This window comes from Melanerpes formicivorus, unplaced genomic scaffold, assembly GCF_026170545.1.
Source record: "Melanerpes formicivorus ecotype bairdi unplaced genomic scaffold, bMelFor1.0.p_v2 SCAF_18, whole genome shotgun sequence".
NCBI lineage: Eukaryota > Metazoa > Chordata > Aves > Piciformes > Picidae > Melanerpes > Melanerpes formicivorus.
The window spans coordinates 5,159,693-5,177,524 of record NW_027142370.1 but is presented as its reverse complement, the minus strand read 5'-3'; the positions used below and the strand labels follow the sequence as shown (position 1 = coordinate 5,177,524).

Genomic DNA, 17,832 nt, shown 5'->3' with positions numbered 1-17,832 from the left:
TCAGCATTCAACAGCCTGCAGCAGAGTCTTTTCCCTTGGTTCATTTAAAGAAGTGGTTTCTGTGAAAGGAATCGCTGAAGAAAAGCTTCTGGAGGGACATTTCAAACATCATTCCAAGTGGGTATAAATCATTGCATTCAAAGGCTGACATTACAAACAGCAGAGCTGTGGGTCTGAAGGAAGGCTTTCTTCCAAAATAGCCAAGAGAATGATTAGAATTCTCAGGAGGTGCTTTCCAACAATGCAGGCTGCGCTGGGTAAAGTCAGGGGGGAAAGCTGGCAGTCCCTTGCAGCTCACATTAGGCACTGGAATCATATTGGAAACAGAGATCCATGGCTAGTCCCACTCCCAAAGCCAGCATCCTGGCAAAGGTACTGCCTGAGGAGAAAGTTCTTCACTGAGAGAGTTGTTAGCCATTGGAATGTGCTGCCCAGGGAGGTGGTGGAGTCACCGTCCCTGGAGGTGTTCAAGAGGGGATTGGACGTGGCACTTGGTGCCATGGTTTAGTCATGAGGTCTGTGGTGACAGGTTGGACTCGATGATCTTTGAGGGCTCTTCCAGCCTTGGTGATTCTGTGATGCTCTGCTTTTCCTTGTATCACAAGAACCCAGAAGCCCTGCAGGACGGCAGCCACACATCAGTGCAGTCCTCTGGACCTCAGGATGCTTGCCAGGAACATGTGGCTCCAGATGCACCCACAGACATGACCACAACGACAGGGCACAGTAGGGTGCTGCTAAAAAAAACAGCATTAGGTGCCTCTGGAACCACAATTACATTAAGCCCTTCTAAGAAAGCCCCAGACTCCTGGATTTCAGTGAGGCTTGGACAAGACATGAGCAGCAAGCCACTTATCCAACCACAGCCAACAACAACAACAACAACAAAAACACCACCACAGACAACAAGGCTGTTTCAGAAGGGGATAAGAAGTTCATCAAATCAAATAATAGGTTGGGTTACAAGGGACCTGCAAAGGTCATCTAGTCCAATGCCCCTGTGGTCAGCAGGGACATCTGCAACTAGAGCAGGTTGCTCACAGTCCTGAACAACCTCACTTGGAATGGGTCCAGGGATGGGGTATCTACCATCTCTCTGGCCCCTTTGAGTACTGAAAGGCCACGAGAAGGTCACCCTGAGCCTTCTCTTCTCCAGGCTGAACAACCCCAACTCTCTCAGCCTGGCCTCACAGCAGAGGGCTTCCAGCCCTCCCAGCATTGCTGTGGCCTCCCCTGGTGCCACTCTAACAGGTCCCTGTCCTTGCTGTGCTGAGGACTCCAGCGCTGGCCCCAGCACTGCAGGTGGGGTCTCAGCAGAGCAGAGGAGCAGAATGCCCTCCCTGCCCCTGCTGCCCACACTGCTGGGGATCAGCCCAGGACAGGCTGGCTCTGGGCTGCGAGCGCTCAGTGCCGGCTCATGTCCTGCTCTTCACCCACCAGCACCCCCAAATCTTTCTCCAGAGGGCTGTTCTCCATCCCATCAGTAGAAGCAGGTGAAGTCAGAAGTTTTCCAGCACACCCTTTTGAACAGAAGATGTGATGATTGTGTGATTTCCACATTGTCTTATGCCCTCATAAGAACCCAAGGCACTGCAAGGTCTCACCCTCCTCACTGCCACTGTGTCTGCCACTAACCATCTTGAAGCCATGTGTCAAGTCAGATCAGCTTATGGATCCAAACAAATTGTAGCCTAGGAATTAAAGAAACAGCACTCTCAAGCATCAGCAAGCTGATGTGACTGCTGATGGAGGGACAGAAGGCACAGCCACATTTTGCAGTGGCATCTGGCACCAAACTCTGCTTGGGCCCATTAGGAAACTCTGCACTGAGGTACTTGCTTGCTAATCTTGGAGTCCATCCAACCAAAGAGGAAGATAATTGACAATCATTCAGTTCTAAGAATTAGTGCTCATCTGTTCAGGTCTTCCTACTAATTAGGCAGAGTCCCTGGCTGTCCAGCAGCCTGGGCTGTCACAGCTCGGTAACAGACACGGAGTCGCCAGCCACGGCTGTCAGCAAACAAAGGAGACATCACCAACTGTGCCTTGCTCAGTCAGCAAAGCACAGCAGGATTTTCTAAGTGATGCCACATGCTATTTTAATTTCCATTTTATTTAATCCTTCCACAATGTCTTGCTTTTTTCCCTGCATCTCTTGGTGCTCGCTGCCTTTATTCTGCCCTCAAACTTCCTTTTCTTGATGTTGCAATCCAGTGGCGGCAATGCAGCAGCGATATTGTGCTACTCTGAGCTACAGCAGAACCAGTTCTGCTCAGGGATTTGACTTCCCAGCTCAGGCTCTGCTCACTGAGGCACTTTCTGCAGCTCAGGGCAAGGTTGAATCTGATGGGGAGAGCTCCTGCCAAGAGCTGGGCTGCAGAAAGGCTCTGGCGGAGACTAGCTCCTGGGCACACCAAGGGCACTGCCACAGCTTGTGTGTCACCTTGGGGTGCAGGGAGTGGGAGTTGGCGCTTGCAGGGAGGAGTGGACAGGACAGGGTAACCCTCAACTGGCCAACAAGGGATTGCAGCCCATGGGTGTCATCTTCAGCAGAAAGCTGAGGGATCACCAGGGTCAAGTCTCCAGTGGCTGTTGTCTGAGGAGGACTCTGTCCCTTCTGCCTTTAGTCCCTACCTGTGTGCTCCTGAACTCAGTTCCTGAATCTGGTTCCCATCTGCTGTTGAGTCCAGTCTGGGATTTCCCCAGTGCCTGTCCCCAGTGTCACTGGTGACAATGGTGCCATCACTGCCACCAGGGCTGGGGCTGGATATTGGTTTGTATCTCTTTGTCTCTCTTTCCTTGGATTGTTCGCATTTCCATCCCAGCTGCTTTAGTTTCTTTCCCACCCCACCAGTCTCTCTTCCTTATTCTCTTTCTCTTACCATTGGGAAGGCAAAGGGGTTCATGGGGAGCCTCTGGCACTCCCTGTTGGCTGGCCCAGCCCTACCTAACCCCTGACAGACACTAGCATCGATCCCTGACCGATTCCCAGCGGACCGCCCCAGGCTGCCTCACCATATGGCTGGGCAGCGGGCGGCTGTGGTTAACAGGCAGTTCCAGGATATGATTTCACTGTGCTGGTGATGTTTCCCTCATATTGGCAGATGTGAGGCTCCTCCCCCACAAAGGCCAGGCGGTCTCCAACACCCACATGTGGTAAAGCTTTGACAGATCGCAGCGACAAGGGGAAAACCTGAGACAGCCCTGGCAAGCTTGCGCAAATCCTCACATTAGCAGCATTCCCCTTCAGGGAACAGCTTGATTAGATTCCTGCTGCCTACCTCAGACAGACATTGGGGCTTTATGTCAACTACTTCGTTCAAAATTAACTAAAATGGAAAGATAAAACAGTTTTGATGGGTTTCCCCCCAAAAAAAACCTCTTCTCTTGTTTGCTGCTGCTACCACCACGTGTTTCCATTCTACTCTCCCAAAAGCTCAGGCTTATTTTTCATGGGCCTTTTGTTGACCTCACAATTCCTACCAGAAGCATCATCATCATTATTATTATTATTGTCTGCTTATATCAGAATCCAGGATTTTCCTGGTTTTCCCACAGCCTGGCATTAGCATCAGCCTACCAGAGTTGTGAGACTGAAAGAAACCAAAGTCAGACTGAGTTCAAGACTCAGAATTTCACAGCATCCCAGCACGGTGGGGTTGGAAGGGACCTTTGGAGATCATCTGGTCCAACCCCCTGCTAAATCAGGGGCACCCCCAGCAGGTTGCACAAATAATTTCATTCATTTCAAAAGCAATTTATGTGCAGTGTGCTGTCTGCCTTGGCTGGAGCACCTCTCCTGTGAGGACAGACTGAAGGAGTTGGGGCTGTTCAGTCTCGAGAAGAGAAGGCTCCAAGGTGACCTAATTGTGGCCTTCCAGTATCTGAAGGGGGCCTACAGGAAGGCTGGGGAGGGACTGCTCAGGATCTCAGGTAGTGATAGGACCAGGGGGAATGGAATGAAGCTGGAGGTGGGGAGATTGAGGCTGGAGGTGAGGAGGAAGTTCTTCCCCATGAGAGTGGTGAAGCCCTGGAATGGGTTGTCCAGGGAGTTGGTCGAGGCCCTGTCCCTGGAGGTGTTTAAGCTCAGGCTGGATGAGGCTCTGCCCAGGCTGATCTAGTGTGGGGTGTCCCTGCCCATGGCAGGGGGGGTGGAACTAGATGATCCTTGTGCTCCCTTCCAACCCTGAATGATACTATGATACTATGAACAGTGAATGTGCTTTCTCAGCCTTACTTAGGCAGATTTAGGGACACAGGTCTCTATTTTCCCTGTCTGCAGGGAATGTTATGGGGGACACCAACTGCACCTCCTTAGAAAGCATCACCTGAGAATATGAACTGCATGTTTGGAGTGATGGACTGCTCTGAAGATGCAGCAAAGACCAGCAGCTCAAGTGCAACTGTTCTGACATCAAGCAGTCCCCAGTGAGGCAAGGCAGGCACCAGGCACACCAGCAGCAGCCGGAAGTTAATCTGCAGTGCCTTCAGACTACATTCATTTTCAGAGCCCACTACCAGAGTGGAAGCACTGCAGTCACAAAGCCAGCTGCTTTGCCTTCAGTTCAATCTGTATCACAGAATCATAGCATGGCAGAAGAGTTTGGGTTGGAAAGGATCATCTGGTTCCAACATCCCTGCCATGGGCAGGGACATCTTGCACTAGACAAGAGGGCTCAGAGCCCTATTCAACCTGGTCTTGAATGCTTCCAAGGATAGGGTATGCACAACATCCAGGGACAGCCTGGGCCAGTGCCTCACCACCCTCACAGTAAAGAATTTCTTCTATCTAATCTAAATCTCCCTCTTTTACTTTAAAACCATCAGCCCTTGTACTCCCACTGCACTCACTGATAAAAAGTCCCTCCAATCTTTCCTGTAGGTACTTCAAAGCTGCAATAAAGTCTCCCTGGAGCCTTCTCTTCTCCAGGCTGAGCACCCCCAACTCCCTCAGTCTGTTCTCAGAGGGGAGCTTCCCCAGCCCCCTGATCATCTTAGTGGCCCTTTGTGAACAATCACAAATGCATGACTTTGACTGAAGCTCCATGGGCAGCCAAGTGAGCCCAAGAGCTCTGCTTCTCTCCTTGGCAACTTTCCATCACCAAGCACTTCTTCTACCTATTTTTATCAACCATACAGTCCTGCATTCCCCTCCTAACTTTGGCCACAGCCTAGCACTCAACAGACAGAGCCCTGGAGCAGGCTGCTCAGAGAGGTGGTAAAGTCTCCTATTCCAGAGGGATCAAAAATCCACCTGGATGTGATTCTGGGCAAGCTGCTGTGGGTGCCCCTGCTTTAGCAGAGGGGGTGGGGGGAGATGATCTCCAGAGATCCCTTCCAACCCTCACCATGCTGTGATTCTCTGATTCTACACCACCTTACTCCCCTAACATGGCAGAAACCCACCAAGATGCAAAGAACAAGGTTTGTTTCTCTTTGTTTTCCCCTCTCATACTGCAGCAAGTTAAATCAGCTCTCTCCCTGCAATCCTTCAGAAAAGGTCTGTCAAACAGTGCTATTACAAAACCCTGGACCCCAGCACAATGACATAAGAAACACATGGACACAGACTGTTAATCTTTCAACACAGATGGAGAATCTTTCAACTGGTTGGGAAACCACAACAACTCCTTTGTCCCTGCACCACCGTGCTCCTGAACACCCCACCAAGTGCTCCTCTGAAGCCACAGGGGGTGGGGGGAAAGCCATGCACTTAACCACTGTGTGATTAAAACCAGAGTGGTTGAGAGGTTAACATTAGACACACAGGCAGGGACAGCACAAAAATTAACCCAAGGAGCCACCTCCCCACATAGACACATGGTGAGAACTGATCTGAAGAGTGTTATCTACATGGGTCATAAATAACGGGGATTTGCCTACTCTGTTTTACATAAAGGCAGGAAAAACTGGGTGGGTCTGGAGCCCTACCAAACAGAGCCAATTTGCAAGGGGCTTAGGGGGAAACAAAATGGCATTAAAGAGAAAAAGAACCACCACATTTGAGTTACATTTTGTGTAGAAGTGCCTGTCCAAAAGGAGACACTCACCACCACTACACACACACCCCCCCAAAACATGCCACCACCTTCTAAAGAGGCATACCCCCTTTTTCTGGCAACATCATCTCTTTGTTCAGGGCTTTTCCCCTCTTTATTTACAAACCCTCTAACCCTGTAAACCTCCAAACCATTTCATTTACAACCCCCCACACACACTTCTTCACTGGCTTGCCTGGTGAGCACCAGCTCCCAACAGGCCACAGAGCAGACAAAAAAAACCCTCTGAAGTATGTGGAAGAACTCCAAGAATTATCTCTGGCCCTTTCTCTAGTCTTTATATAGTCTTGAGAATTTTTCCATTCCTGTTTGGGACTCGGGGGGGGGAGGGAAAGGGATTGTTTTGTTTTAAGTTATTTTTAATGAAGTGCCTGGTATCTGCTGCCTGCTTGGGGGATTTATTGCCAACACCGGCCTCCCTGCCTCCATCTGGGCTGGAACAAACCCGGCACAAGAACGAACCCCGAGCAGAGAGGGGAGGGGGGAGGAAAAAATGGACGGATGCCACACCGGGTTACAGATGCTGCCTGCATCTCCCAGTGGAGCTCAGAAGCTTGCAGATGTTCACAGAGAGGCTGAAATGTTCTCATGACAGCCCTCAAACAGGATCTCAGGTTACAAAAAGAAAAAAATCACTCATAAAGAGAGAGGCTTCAGTGGAAACCATTTTCTCTCTCCCAGCTTTTTGTTGGTTCCAAACCATCTTGGCTTTTTGTTGCTGCTGATGGATTTTTAGCTGCTTCCCAGCTGTAAACAAATGCTAAGCTCTTTCTAAACAAACAAGGTTAATTTATTCAAATATCTGTTATCTGAAAAGGTAATTTTTTTTTTCCCCCCCCTTTTCCTCCTCACGATCAATTTCATTCCTAGCTGCAGGCAGGGAGGGAGCACAACCAGCACAGCACAGCCATGTTCATGTAGTCCAAGCAAACACAACGACCTCCATTTCTCTCTCTCTCCGTGCAGAACTCCCCATTTCTCAGGAAGTCAGAAGGCTTTTTTTCCGCCCTCCTCAAACAAAACATCGCAGCCACTTCGGTTTGTTTGTTTGTTTTCAAATGGCAAAGCCATAGCAAAGGCGTAATCGCTGCAACAGCCGGGCAGCTTGGACGACTGTGTGTGTGAAATTTACAGGCGACGTCCCAGGCGCTCCATTAGCCACTTGAGGCTAGCGGATGTTTCCATGTATTGTGCTGTAACTATTGAAAGCATCAAGCACTTCAGCTCCTGGGTCGTTCTTTGTAACATTCAGGCACTTCAGACAATACACTGTAGCTTAACACCCGCACACCGGCGCACCTTAAGATGCTACAAGGAAACAGAGCTCTAGCAACCCAAGGATACCCGAGCTGACACCCGAGCTCCCGTCGAGCCAGCGCTACCACCTCGCACATCCCCACGCCCCGTCTCCTCACATTATTTTCCCCATCTTTTTGAAGCTCAGAGAATGTTGTTGCCTCAAGCAGCTCTCCAGAAGCCACCCAGCAGGTGCCCCCACAAACACACCATCTCCTTTCTCTCCATAATCCCCCAACCTCTCCCAGACCTCTGCTCTCCCTACCCTATTTCGGCTTTCCCACCTTTCACAAGCCCTTTTTCCCTACTTCCAAGGTAGGATAGATGTGGGGCATCTAGCCCTTCCCAAAGCCAGGCTTAGCTCCCCACAATTAGATCACCAGACCTGCCTTGCTCCAAGGCCCCCAAACAGCTCTTTCTCTCCCCCTGCATCTAGTCCATTGCAGCCCCCCACACATCCTCTTCCAGTGGGATTCAGGAATCACCAGTAAGGCCAAGCCAGGCCTCTGCCTGCCATGCTGTCAAGGCCACCAGCACCTCTCCCAGGAGCCACCCACAAGACAAACCTGCCCTCAGGATGCCCCAGCCCTTTTCCCCCAGCCCCTCGAACGATGCTCCCAATGCTCCAGCCTGCCATAACCACCCCAGCCACCTTCGCCACCCCAATCCCCCTGCAACATCTCCCAAAGCCCCCTGTGCACCACAAAACCTCTTCTTCATGTCCCCAAACCCTAATCTAACCTACCTCTGCACCTCCCAAGCCCCTAGTGCCCCATCCTCCCCACCCCCCCCACCCCAGTGCCACTGTCAACCTATTTTCTTCTCCCCGCACCACCTTGAGTGCTCCCAACACCTTCCGTCCACCAAGCCCCGTAACGCCCCCAAGCCCTTCCCTTCAGCTGCCCCGAAACGCACAGCATCATCCCCTCCTCAGCAGCCCCCCCAGCTCCCTTAACCACCCTGTTCCGCTATTAACACCGTTAACGCCCCCAGCCTCCTTCGCACTGCGCCCCAGCGCCCTGCCCGCAGCCCCCCCAGCGCAGAGCCCCCCCAGCGCAGAGCCCCCCGAGCTCGGCCCCTCCCTGTCAGACCTCAGCGTTCCCTCAACGCCATATCCCCGGCAGCGCTCGCCTCCAGCCCCGCTCCCTCCCGGCCGCTCCCTTACCTGACGAAGGCCTCGGCGGCGCGGGGGCGGCGCGGCGAGGGGCGCTGAGCCGGCGGCAGGAGCGCGGAGCGGCCGCACAGCGCCATGGCGACGGCGAAGCGGCGACAGCGGCAGCAGGCAACCGACAGCTCCGCGGCCTCCGCCCCGTCTCGCCTCGCCCCGCACGTACCACCGCGGGCCCTGCGCGGGGGTGGTGGGGGGGAAGAGCGGAACGGCGAGACGGCCGCGGAGTGCCGCGCTCACCGCCTGCCCCGCTGCGCAGCCTTCAGCCTGGGCTTCTCCTCTTGGCGCAGGGAGGGCGGCTGGGAAGGCGTCGAGCGGCGGCAGCAGCCGGGCAAACACAGCGCGGGGTACGGCTGCCTCCCCCGTCCGCCAGGCATGGCTCCGACCAAGTCCTGCCCCCCCTCGCCTTCCCCCCCGCACACACCTCCTGGCTCCGCACACCCCCGCCGGCCGTGGCTGCGTCCAGATGTCCCCCCCCGAGCTTCCCCACCCGGCGCGCCGTGGCGTGGACTCGTCCGAACGCACGGAGCCCCGCGGGGCGGTGTGGCATGGGCCCCGTTAGACCCCCGTGGGACGATGTGACACGGACCCCCCCCACGCCCCCGCGGGACTGTGGGACACGGACCACCCCAGCTGCCCACGGGACGGCGTGACATGAGCCTCCCAGACTCTCCCCGGACGGTGTGACACCAATTCCCTGGACCCTACCTGTCGGCGCCCCACGGGCCAGTGTGACACGGACTCTGGGCCGCCCCCCTCCTCCTCAGCCCTGCAGTGTCCTGGAGTCCCACAGAGCTCTGCAGGATGAAGTGACATGGACCCCCAGGACCTGACAGACCTTCCACCCACCCACCCACCCGCCCCTTCCCACCCAAAGCTCCAAGGATGCGCTGGAACCACGCAAGACAAAGTGCCCTGACACATCCCCCCATGATCCCCAGCACTGCACACACACCCCTGTAAACCCCTCTTGAATTGCCATTCACCACAGAGCCATGCCCTGAAACCTTGGCAGCCCTGTCCAGGCACCCCCTTGGGGTGAGTCACCAAGCACTTCCACCCTGTCCCATGGGAGCTCTCTTATTAAACTCTCTCTCCAAAAACAGCCCTCCCACCCCTTTCCAAGCAGCACCCATCTAGCACTGTGTCCTCATAGCCGTACAACCACCTTCAGGAACACCTTTGCTGTGCTTTACACCAGAAATTCAGGATGCAAGGAGAGCAAAGCCCCTGGCACCTCCTGCATCCTGCCCTGTCCTGCCCAGCTTGGCAGTGCCAACCCCACCACAGCCTCTGGACTTCACCCCTCCCTCTTCCCCTTTTTACTGTTACTGTCTTTCCACCATCCCCCTGGGCCTGCATGTTGCATCACTGCCCAGAAATGTGTGCCAAAACACACAGTTCCTGACTTGGTGATGCTGGAGCAGGGATTTTAGGCTCTGCACATGAACACCTCCAAGTATGTATCATTAAAAGACTGAGGGCAATGAGCTGGAGACAGGGTTTAATGAAGCATACAGGGGCACAGGGCATCTATTGATCACAGGATCCCAGCATGGTAGGGGTTGGCAGGCACCTCTGGAGATCATCTCATCCAACCCACCCATTAGCACAGGGTCACCCACAGCAGCTTGCCTGGGATCACCATGTCCAGGTGGGTGTGGAATCACTGCAGAAAAGACTCCACAACCTCTCTGGGCAGGCTGAGACAGGGCTCCAGCAACCCGCACACTAAAGAACTTTTTTCTCTCTGCAGATGGAACCTCCAGTTTGTGCCCATTACCCCTTGCCCTTTCACTAGGCACCACTGCAAAGATGCTGACCCCATCCTCTTGTCTTCCCTTTAGCTCTTGCTGAGCATTGCACAGATCCCCTCTCAGGCTACTCTTCTCCAGGGCTCTCAGCCTTTCCTCCCCCCAGAGGTGCTCCAGTCCCCTCAGCATCTTTGTAGTCCCTGCTGGATTCTCCCCAGTAGTTCCCTGTCTCTCTGCTGTGGGGAACCCATCCTTCTCCACACACCTCATCAGCATAGTTTGGAGGCAAGGAAACCACATGAGAAGATGCTGAGTAAGCTTTAAGGAAATTCAGATTTGCTGTCACCACTGTCATCCCCTCCTGGAGTGCTTTACCCTCCCAGAAAGCCCCAGGTTAATTTGTGATGGCCAAGCTCTCCATGCTCATTACAGCCCCCATTAACCACCCTGGCTCCTCATCCATGGTGGAGAGCAAGATAAGATGGCTCATCTGCATCATATTTTACTCCCACTCCTGCCCAGAGCCCTACATCTGCAGCTGCTGGGTGTGATGCACACATGGGCTGCTCAAAGCAACCTCCTCTGCATTACAGTGGATCCCAACACAAAGCAGGGGGCACAGGAAGAGTGACTGAGGGCTCTGCAGCCCATGCACACCTCACAGCTCACTGCAGGTGACAGCATGTTCCAAAGCATTCTCTTCCCCCCTAAAAATCAAACTGGACTTTGCTCACTGCCATGGAGCAGGGAGGATAAATACACTGGGCCATGACCCAGCTACCCTGGGGCAACCAGGATGCATTTGAGCTGGCCCCACCGATAAAGTTCAGTTGGGTTTGATGGACAGGTGTCCTGAGGTGACACCACCCAGCCCTGCCTCCTGTGCTGTCAGGGTGTTGGTACTGCCCCCATCCAGAGCTCTCCCTACTCTTGAGGCCCCTGGATGTGCTTTGAAACGAGCTTGCTAGGGCAACATCAGGAACCAAAGCACTGAATGGAAACCAGACACCTTGGTGTTGGTCAGCATTGCTAGGGCACCGTGGCTGCCCTTTACAAAGCCCTTGAAAACCTGTCCCTCCTCTCTCTCTACCCATGTGCTGAATAGGGCAGCCTGCTGCAGAGCTTCAGCCAGTTGTCCCTGCCCTAGCTCATGAACCTCCAGCCTCTGAAGGGCTTCTGCCAGGCTCCCTCTGATTCCTCTGCAGGGGCAATGTCCTACCAACGTGTCCTTGTTGTCCTTTCCCTGAAACAAGCACTGTCCTTAACATTTGGGTGCTGTGTGAAGTCCTTCCATCTTCTCCTTGGCATGCAACTGATGGCCACAATCCATCACCACATGGGCATTCATGTGTGTGTTCAGGGGTGTGCAGAGCACAAACACACACCCCCTCCCCAATAAATAATCAAGACCATGGTGAGAGGAGAAAGGGATCTCCCCAAGACAGGAACTAGTGCGATGTTGGCTCAAAGAGGAGCCTGGGAGGCAAAAAGAGAAGACATCTTGCCTCACTGGTACACTGCACTAGGCTGCCACCTGTAGCCTCACCCTTGGGTGCAGGCAATGCAAAAGCAGGTCAACAAACACCCAAGAGAGAGGTCAGGCTTCCTGGAGGGGTGATGTGGAAGGGGGAAGAGGTGTCTGGCAGCACAGCAGGGAAAGGACACAACACCAACTATTGTTTCTGCTTCCTGAGCGTTTGCCATCCCACCATTGTTCCACATTTTGAAGGCTGCAAAAGCTGAATGAAATCCACAAAAACTGCCAAAGAAAGGAAGAGGAAAGGCAGAGTGCTTTGGAAAGGGAGGAAAGCTGCTGATGATGTTTCTTCATGGGTCCTCCTGAACTACAGCTTGTCCAACACCACTAAAAACTGGGTTAAGAAGACCTGAGTACAACACAGAACTACAGAGATGCTGAGGGGAGCAGAGGAGCATCTCTGGGAAAGGAAGGGCTGAGAGCCCTGGGGCTGTTGAGCCTGGAGAAGAGCAGCCCCAGAGGGGATCTGAGCAATGCTCAGCAAGAGATGAAGGGCAGGGGGCAAGAGGATGGGGCCAGAATTCTCTCAGTGGTGTCCAGTGACAGGACAAGAGGCAGTGAGCACAAACTGGAACCCAGGAAGTTCTGTCTGAACATGAGGAAAAAATTCTTGGCTGTGAGGGTGCTGGAGCCCTGGAGCAGGCTGCCCAGAGAGGTTGTGGAGTCTCCTTCTCTGGAGAGATTCCAACCCCACCTGGTCATTGTGATCCTGGGCAAGCTGCTGTGGGTGCCCTGCTTTAGCAGCAGGGTTAGATTAGATGATCTCCAGAGGTCCCTTTCAACCACCCCATCCTGGGAGTCTTTGTGGTTGCCACTGTCAGCTTGCAGATTCCTATGAGCCCAAAATCCATCTTGTGCTGCTTTCAGGTTCTTTTTTCTGCTCCCTATGTGGCATCACAATGTGAGGAGTCCTTTTCCCTCCATATCAGGACTTTCCAGGAAATAATTCAGAATTCATATAGAGAAAAATAATTAGATGGGCTGTACTTGGATGGTAAAAGAGCAAGACAGTCCCCCCTTGCTGTGCCTCCTAAGAATTGGTTTCCCTCCCTTCTCTTCAGGTTTATGGGATCCTGGTGCCTTTATGAGACCCCATAAAGGTTTCAAGAGAGTCCCTCCTCCAGGCAGCATCCTGAGAGGCTGCAGATGTTCATGCCAAGAAGAAACTTGCTGCCTACAGAGCTGTTCATGAGAAATTTATGGACAGCACCAGACAGGGACAAAACAAGACTGTAACAAAACTTCCCCCTTTTTACCTCAGGAGTCAAAATTAACTGAATTATGATGGTGGTAGGAAAGCCTCCTACTCCATTTAGCCAAGTTCCTCAGGCTAAGAGATCTTAGTTCTTCTCAAGTGCTATTTTGAGAGGAGAGAGATTAAGATTTCCTCTGCCCTTAAATGCTTGTTTGATTCTGACTGCAAAATGCAGCCCCCAAGTCAAAGCAAACAAAAGGCTGAGTTCCTCCTCCAGCAGGCTGACATCTGCAGGTTCCTACCACCATGAATCTGGCACCGTGCACCCATCACACACAGGGTGGAGATGCAGGAGATAATGGAGACATGACACACAGATCCTGTGGGCACAGGAAACAGATCACAAAAATAGCAGAACTGACCCAGAGTTACCCAAAGCCTTTTTCTTACAGCCCCTGCTCTTTGTAAACGAGGAGTTCAGCAAGGAGAGAGATGACTACGAACTGCAAGGGATTCAGAATCTCCAAGTTATAGAATCTCAGAATGGTTTGGGGCAGAAGTGACCTTGAAAGCTCATCCAGACAACCCCCTGCAGTCAGCAGGGACATCAGCAACTAGAGCAGGTTGCTCACAGCCCCAGACAACCTGACCTGGAGTGCTTCCAGGGATGGGACCTCTCCCACCTCCCTGGACAGCCTGGGCCACGCTCCCAGCATGATCAGGGGAAGAAAAAAGAAAAAAATCTTCCTGATATTCAGTCTGAATCTTCCTCTTTCAGTTTCAAAACAGCATCCCTTGTCTTGCCACAACTGACCCTCTTAAAAGTCTGTCCCCAGCTTTCTCATCAGGTCTCCCTGGAGCCTTCTCTTCTCCAGGCTGAACAACTCCCAGCTCTCTCAGCCTGGCCTCACAGCAGAGGGCTTCCAACCCTCCCAGCATTGCTGTGCCCTCCTCTGGCTCCACTCCAACAGGTCCCTGTGCTGTGCTGAGGGCTCCAGAGCTGGTCCCAGCACTGCAGGGGGGGCCTCAGCAGAGCAGGGAGGCAGAATCCCCTCCCTGCCCCTGCTGCCCACACTGCTGGGGCTCAGCCCAGGACAGGCTGGGGCTGGGCTGTGAGCGCTCGGTGCCAGCTCATGTTCTGCTTTTCACCCAGCAGCACCCTGGGACCTACTCCTCTCTCACAGCCACCACCTACCCACCCATCCTCAGCTCTACAGCTGTCCTCCCTCTGGGTGGCCAGCAGCAACCAGCCCTACACCCATCTTTTTTCCCCTCCTCCTGATTTACTGATTTCAGCCTCAGATGAGCAGAGGAAGCCAGGAACTGCAGTGCTTGCTGTGTGGCCTCCCCTGCACCTCATTATCTCCAGGAACAGCTTCCACCTCTCCCATCCCACTTCCTCTGGGGCTCAGATCCCTCCCCTCACTGTGCTTCACCCTTCCAGGAGCCTCCTCTCCCTGCTGCCTGGGGATACACACCTTCAAGCCTGCTTCAAGCCAGCACTATCTGATTGTGCAGCTCTCCAGCTCGCTCTCAAGTCTCTGCCTGTTGGCCTCGACCATCAGGCTGGGGAGAGGCTGCAACTTCAGGCAATATAAGGTCTTCAAAGGCTGAATGTGTAAGAGAAAAGCATCCCAGATAGGTCACAGGTCCTCAGCTGGTGGTCCTAGAGATCTCTGGGCTCCTCCAAAGGGGTCCACAGAAGGGGACTAAGAAAGCCAGCTTGCCCTAACCCTTGACAACAGTTTCCATGAAGAAATTGTTCCTGATCTCCAGCCTAAACCTCTCCTGGTGCAATTCAAGGACATTTCTTTTTGTCCTATGACTTATTACCTGGGAGAAGAGACCAACCCTTACCTGGCTCCAACTTCCTTTCAGGGAGTGGTAGAGTGAGGTATTCTTCCCTGAGCTTCCTTTTCTCCAGGTTGAACTACCCCAGTTTCCTCAGCTGTTCCTCACCAGCCACATTCTCCAGACCCTTCTCCAGCTTTGTTGCCCTTGTCTGTACACATTCCAGCTCCTCAATGTCCTTCTTGGGGTGAGGGACCCAAAAGAGACCCCAGTATTCAAATTGCAGCCTTACCAGTGCCAAATACAGGAGACAATTCCTGGCCAGACTATTCCTGATCCAGGCCAGGATGCTGTTTGCCTCCTTGACCACACCTCAATCAATCTCCTTTTGAACCTCTTCCATGGCAAAATGCAGTGCCTGACCAGGTTCTCTGCAGAGGCTCCTGGATCTCCAATGAATCCACCCCTTGCTGACCAACCTCACTGTCCACCCTGCTGTTAGATCCAGGGGAAGGAAACAGCCATGAGATCATTTGGAAAGCTGTTTGGTTTCTGATTTGCTTGGCCAGTGGAAAGCTCAGAGCCTGCTCAGGAAATACTGAGCAGCTATTGCCTTCACCCTCAGCAACAGCCTACTCACTTGCACTCATCTGTGAAAATGAAGATTAGGATAATCAAAACCAGCATCACTCCATCCTTTTCTTCCACCCACAGAGAGGAAGGCTGACCTCACAGGGAGAGCTGCTGGTGGCCTTTCAGTGCTTGAATGGGTGGATGGAAAAGCTGGGGAGAGACCTTTTATCAGGGCCTGTTGTGACAGGACAAGGGCTGATGGTTTGGAACTGAAAGAGGGAGATTCAGACTGGAGAGAAGGAAGAATTGTTTGACACTGAGGGTGGTGAGACCCTGGCCCAGGTTGCCCAGAGAGGTGGTAGATGTCCCACCCCTGGAACCATTCCAGGTCAGGTTGTCTGGGGCTGTGAGCAACCTGCTCTAGTTGCTGATGTCCCTGCTGACTGCAGGGGGTTGCACTGGGTGAGCTTCACAGGTCCCTTCCAACTCAAATCATCCTATGATTATTTCAGATTATTTCCCCTGTGCCAGCCTCACCACTTTGGGGCACAGAGCAGGGGCCAAGCTCAAAGATGAAGCCCACATCTTCCACAAGGAAAAGATCTTGATTCAGTGGGGACAGCAGCCCTGATTCCTCCTCCCTGGGCACAGGCAGGAAGCGTGCCACTCCAAGCTGCAGCACGAAAGCCTTTGTGGGCTCTGTTTCTCACACTGAACCAGCACCAGCCTCTACAGGGCCAGGATTTACAACTTCCTATCTACCCCAGAGCCTAGCCCAGCCAAGGCAGCAGCTATCTGAGCAGGAATTGCTTTCTCAGCAGGTGTTTGTAATGTGCTCAGCACAAGGGAGCTGCATCTCGGGGGGGGGGGGGGGGGGGGGGAATCCCATCGGCATTAATTAATCGATTAGCATCAGCAGTGCTAATCCCAGTGCAGCAGAGCCAGTAAAGCACCCAGTGCACAGAAAGCTTCCTGCAGCTCACTCAGCTGGCTGAGGAGCTCGCTGGGAGGTGGTGCTACCTGGTCTTTAACCACAAGGTGATGTCTTCTGGTGCTGACTGTGTTCATCTCCTCTCCCACGTGTGGTCTGGGAGGGGTGGTGCAGTCCCACATGTGCTGGTGGCTGTCACTCAGAATCATGGAATTGTTAGGGTTGGAAGGGACCTCGAGGCTCATCCACTTCCAACCCCTCTGCCATGGGCAGGGACACCTCACACTACAGCAGGTTGCTCACAGCCACATCCAGCCTGGCTGCAAACACCTCCAGGGATGAGGCTTCCACCACCTCCCTGGGCAACCTGTGCCAGGCTCTCACCACCTTCATGAGGAAGAACTTCCTAACATCCAATCTGAATCTACCCATTTCTGGGTTTGTTCCATTCCCCCCAGTCCTACCATTACCTGACACCCTACAAAGTCCCTCCCCTGCTTTCTTGTAGCCCCCTTCAGATCCTTGGTGTGAGGGGCAGTGTGGAACAGGGGCGGCTGCCTTGCCGCTCCCCTGAGGAGTGCAGCGCAGAGCCAGCTGCACAGCGTCCTCCCAGGGCCTTTTCCCACCACTTGGGCTCACACTTGCCAGCTTTCCTTGGGGAAGGGGCATTGTCAGCCCTTGCCTGGAAGTCCTGGGTGACACCTGGCAGCAGCAGCTGGGTTATTTATGTAGCTCTGCTGGTCGGCTGGGAGCACAATCGACAAAGTGGGCTCCAGGGGCTGCTCATGCAGTGCTGAGGGCACAAGGCAAGACTGAAGGCACAGCTCTCATTTCTGCCCAGGCTCTCTGTGCCTCCATATAGGAATCAAAACAAGCAAACAAAAGCCAGTCCTGTATGAAAATCACATGCTGTCCTTCCCAGCATCTTGCAAACCTCCTTCAGCGGGAGGGTGCAGTGAGGCTCAGCTGCAGCTCTTGCAGTCTCCTCTCACACCAAGGCTTTAACTCCTGCAGGTATTTGAAAAGAAAGCACAAAACTCCCCTCCCAGGCTTTGTTCCTCACCGTACAATGCAGCTGGAGATGCAAAATGCCAACATGAGGCCACCAGTACCAAAGTCCTCCAAAACACAGCCCCTACTAGCTGCTGAGAGCAGCCCTGGGGACAAGGACTTGGGGGTGCAGGTGGCTGAAGAACAGGACATGAGCCAGCACTGAGCACTCCCAGCCCAGAGCCAGCCTGGCACCTCTCTACTGTGAGGAAGACAGAGCTGGGGTTATTCAGCCTGGAGAAGAGAAGGCTGCAGGGAGACTTTCTGGTGGCCACTCAGGACTCTCCAGGGTTGATCAGAAAGCTGGGGACAGACCTTTCAGCAGGGCCTGTTGGGACAGGACAGGGGGTGATGGTTTGAAACAGAAAGAGGGAGATTCAGACTAGAGAGAAAGGAGAAATTGTTTATGCTGAAGGTGGTGAGAGCCTGGCCCATTTTGCCCAGAAAGGTAGGAGATGCCCCATTCCAGGTCAGGTTG

The 17,832-nt window shown here is 53.4% G+C and overlaps 1 protein-coding gene across 1 annotated transcript in view; it reads right to left on the bottom strand.

Moving 5' to 3' along the window:
- DNAAF9 (dynein axonemal assembly factor 9) overlaps positions 1–8,618 on the bottom strand; it is an 83,332-nt gene extending 74,714 nt beyond the window's left edge. The window contains exon 1 of the mRNA XM_068149436.1: positions 8,521–8,618. Coding sequence (XP_068005537.1) covers positions 8,521–8,606 — 86 coding nt within the window. The 5' untranslated portion in view covers positions 8,607–8,618. The remainder of the gene's footprint in view (positions 1–8,520) is intronic.
- Positions 8,619–17,832: the final 9,214 nt, after the last annotated feature.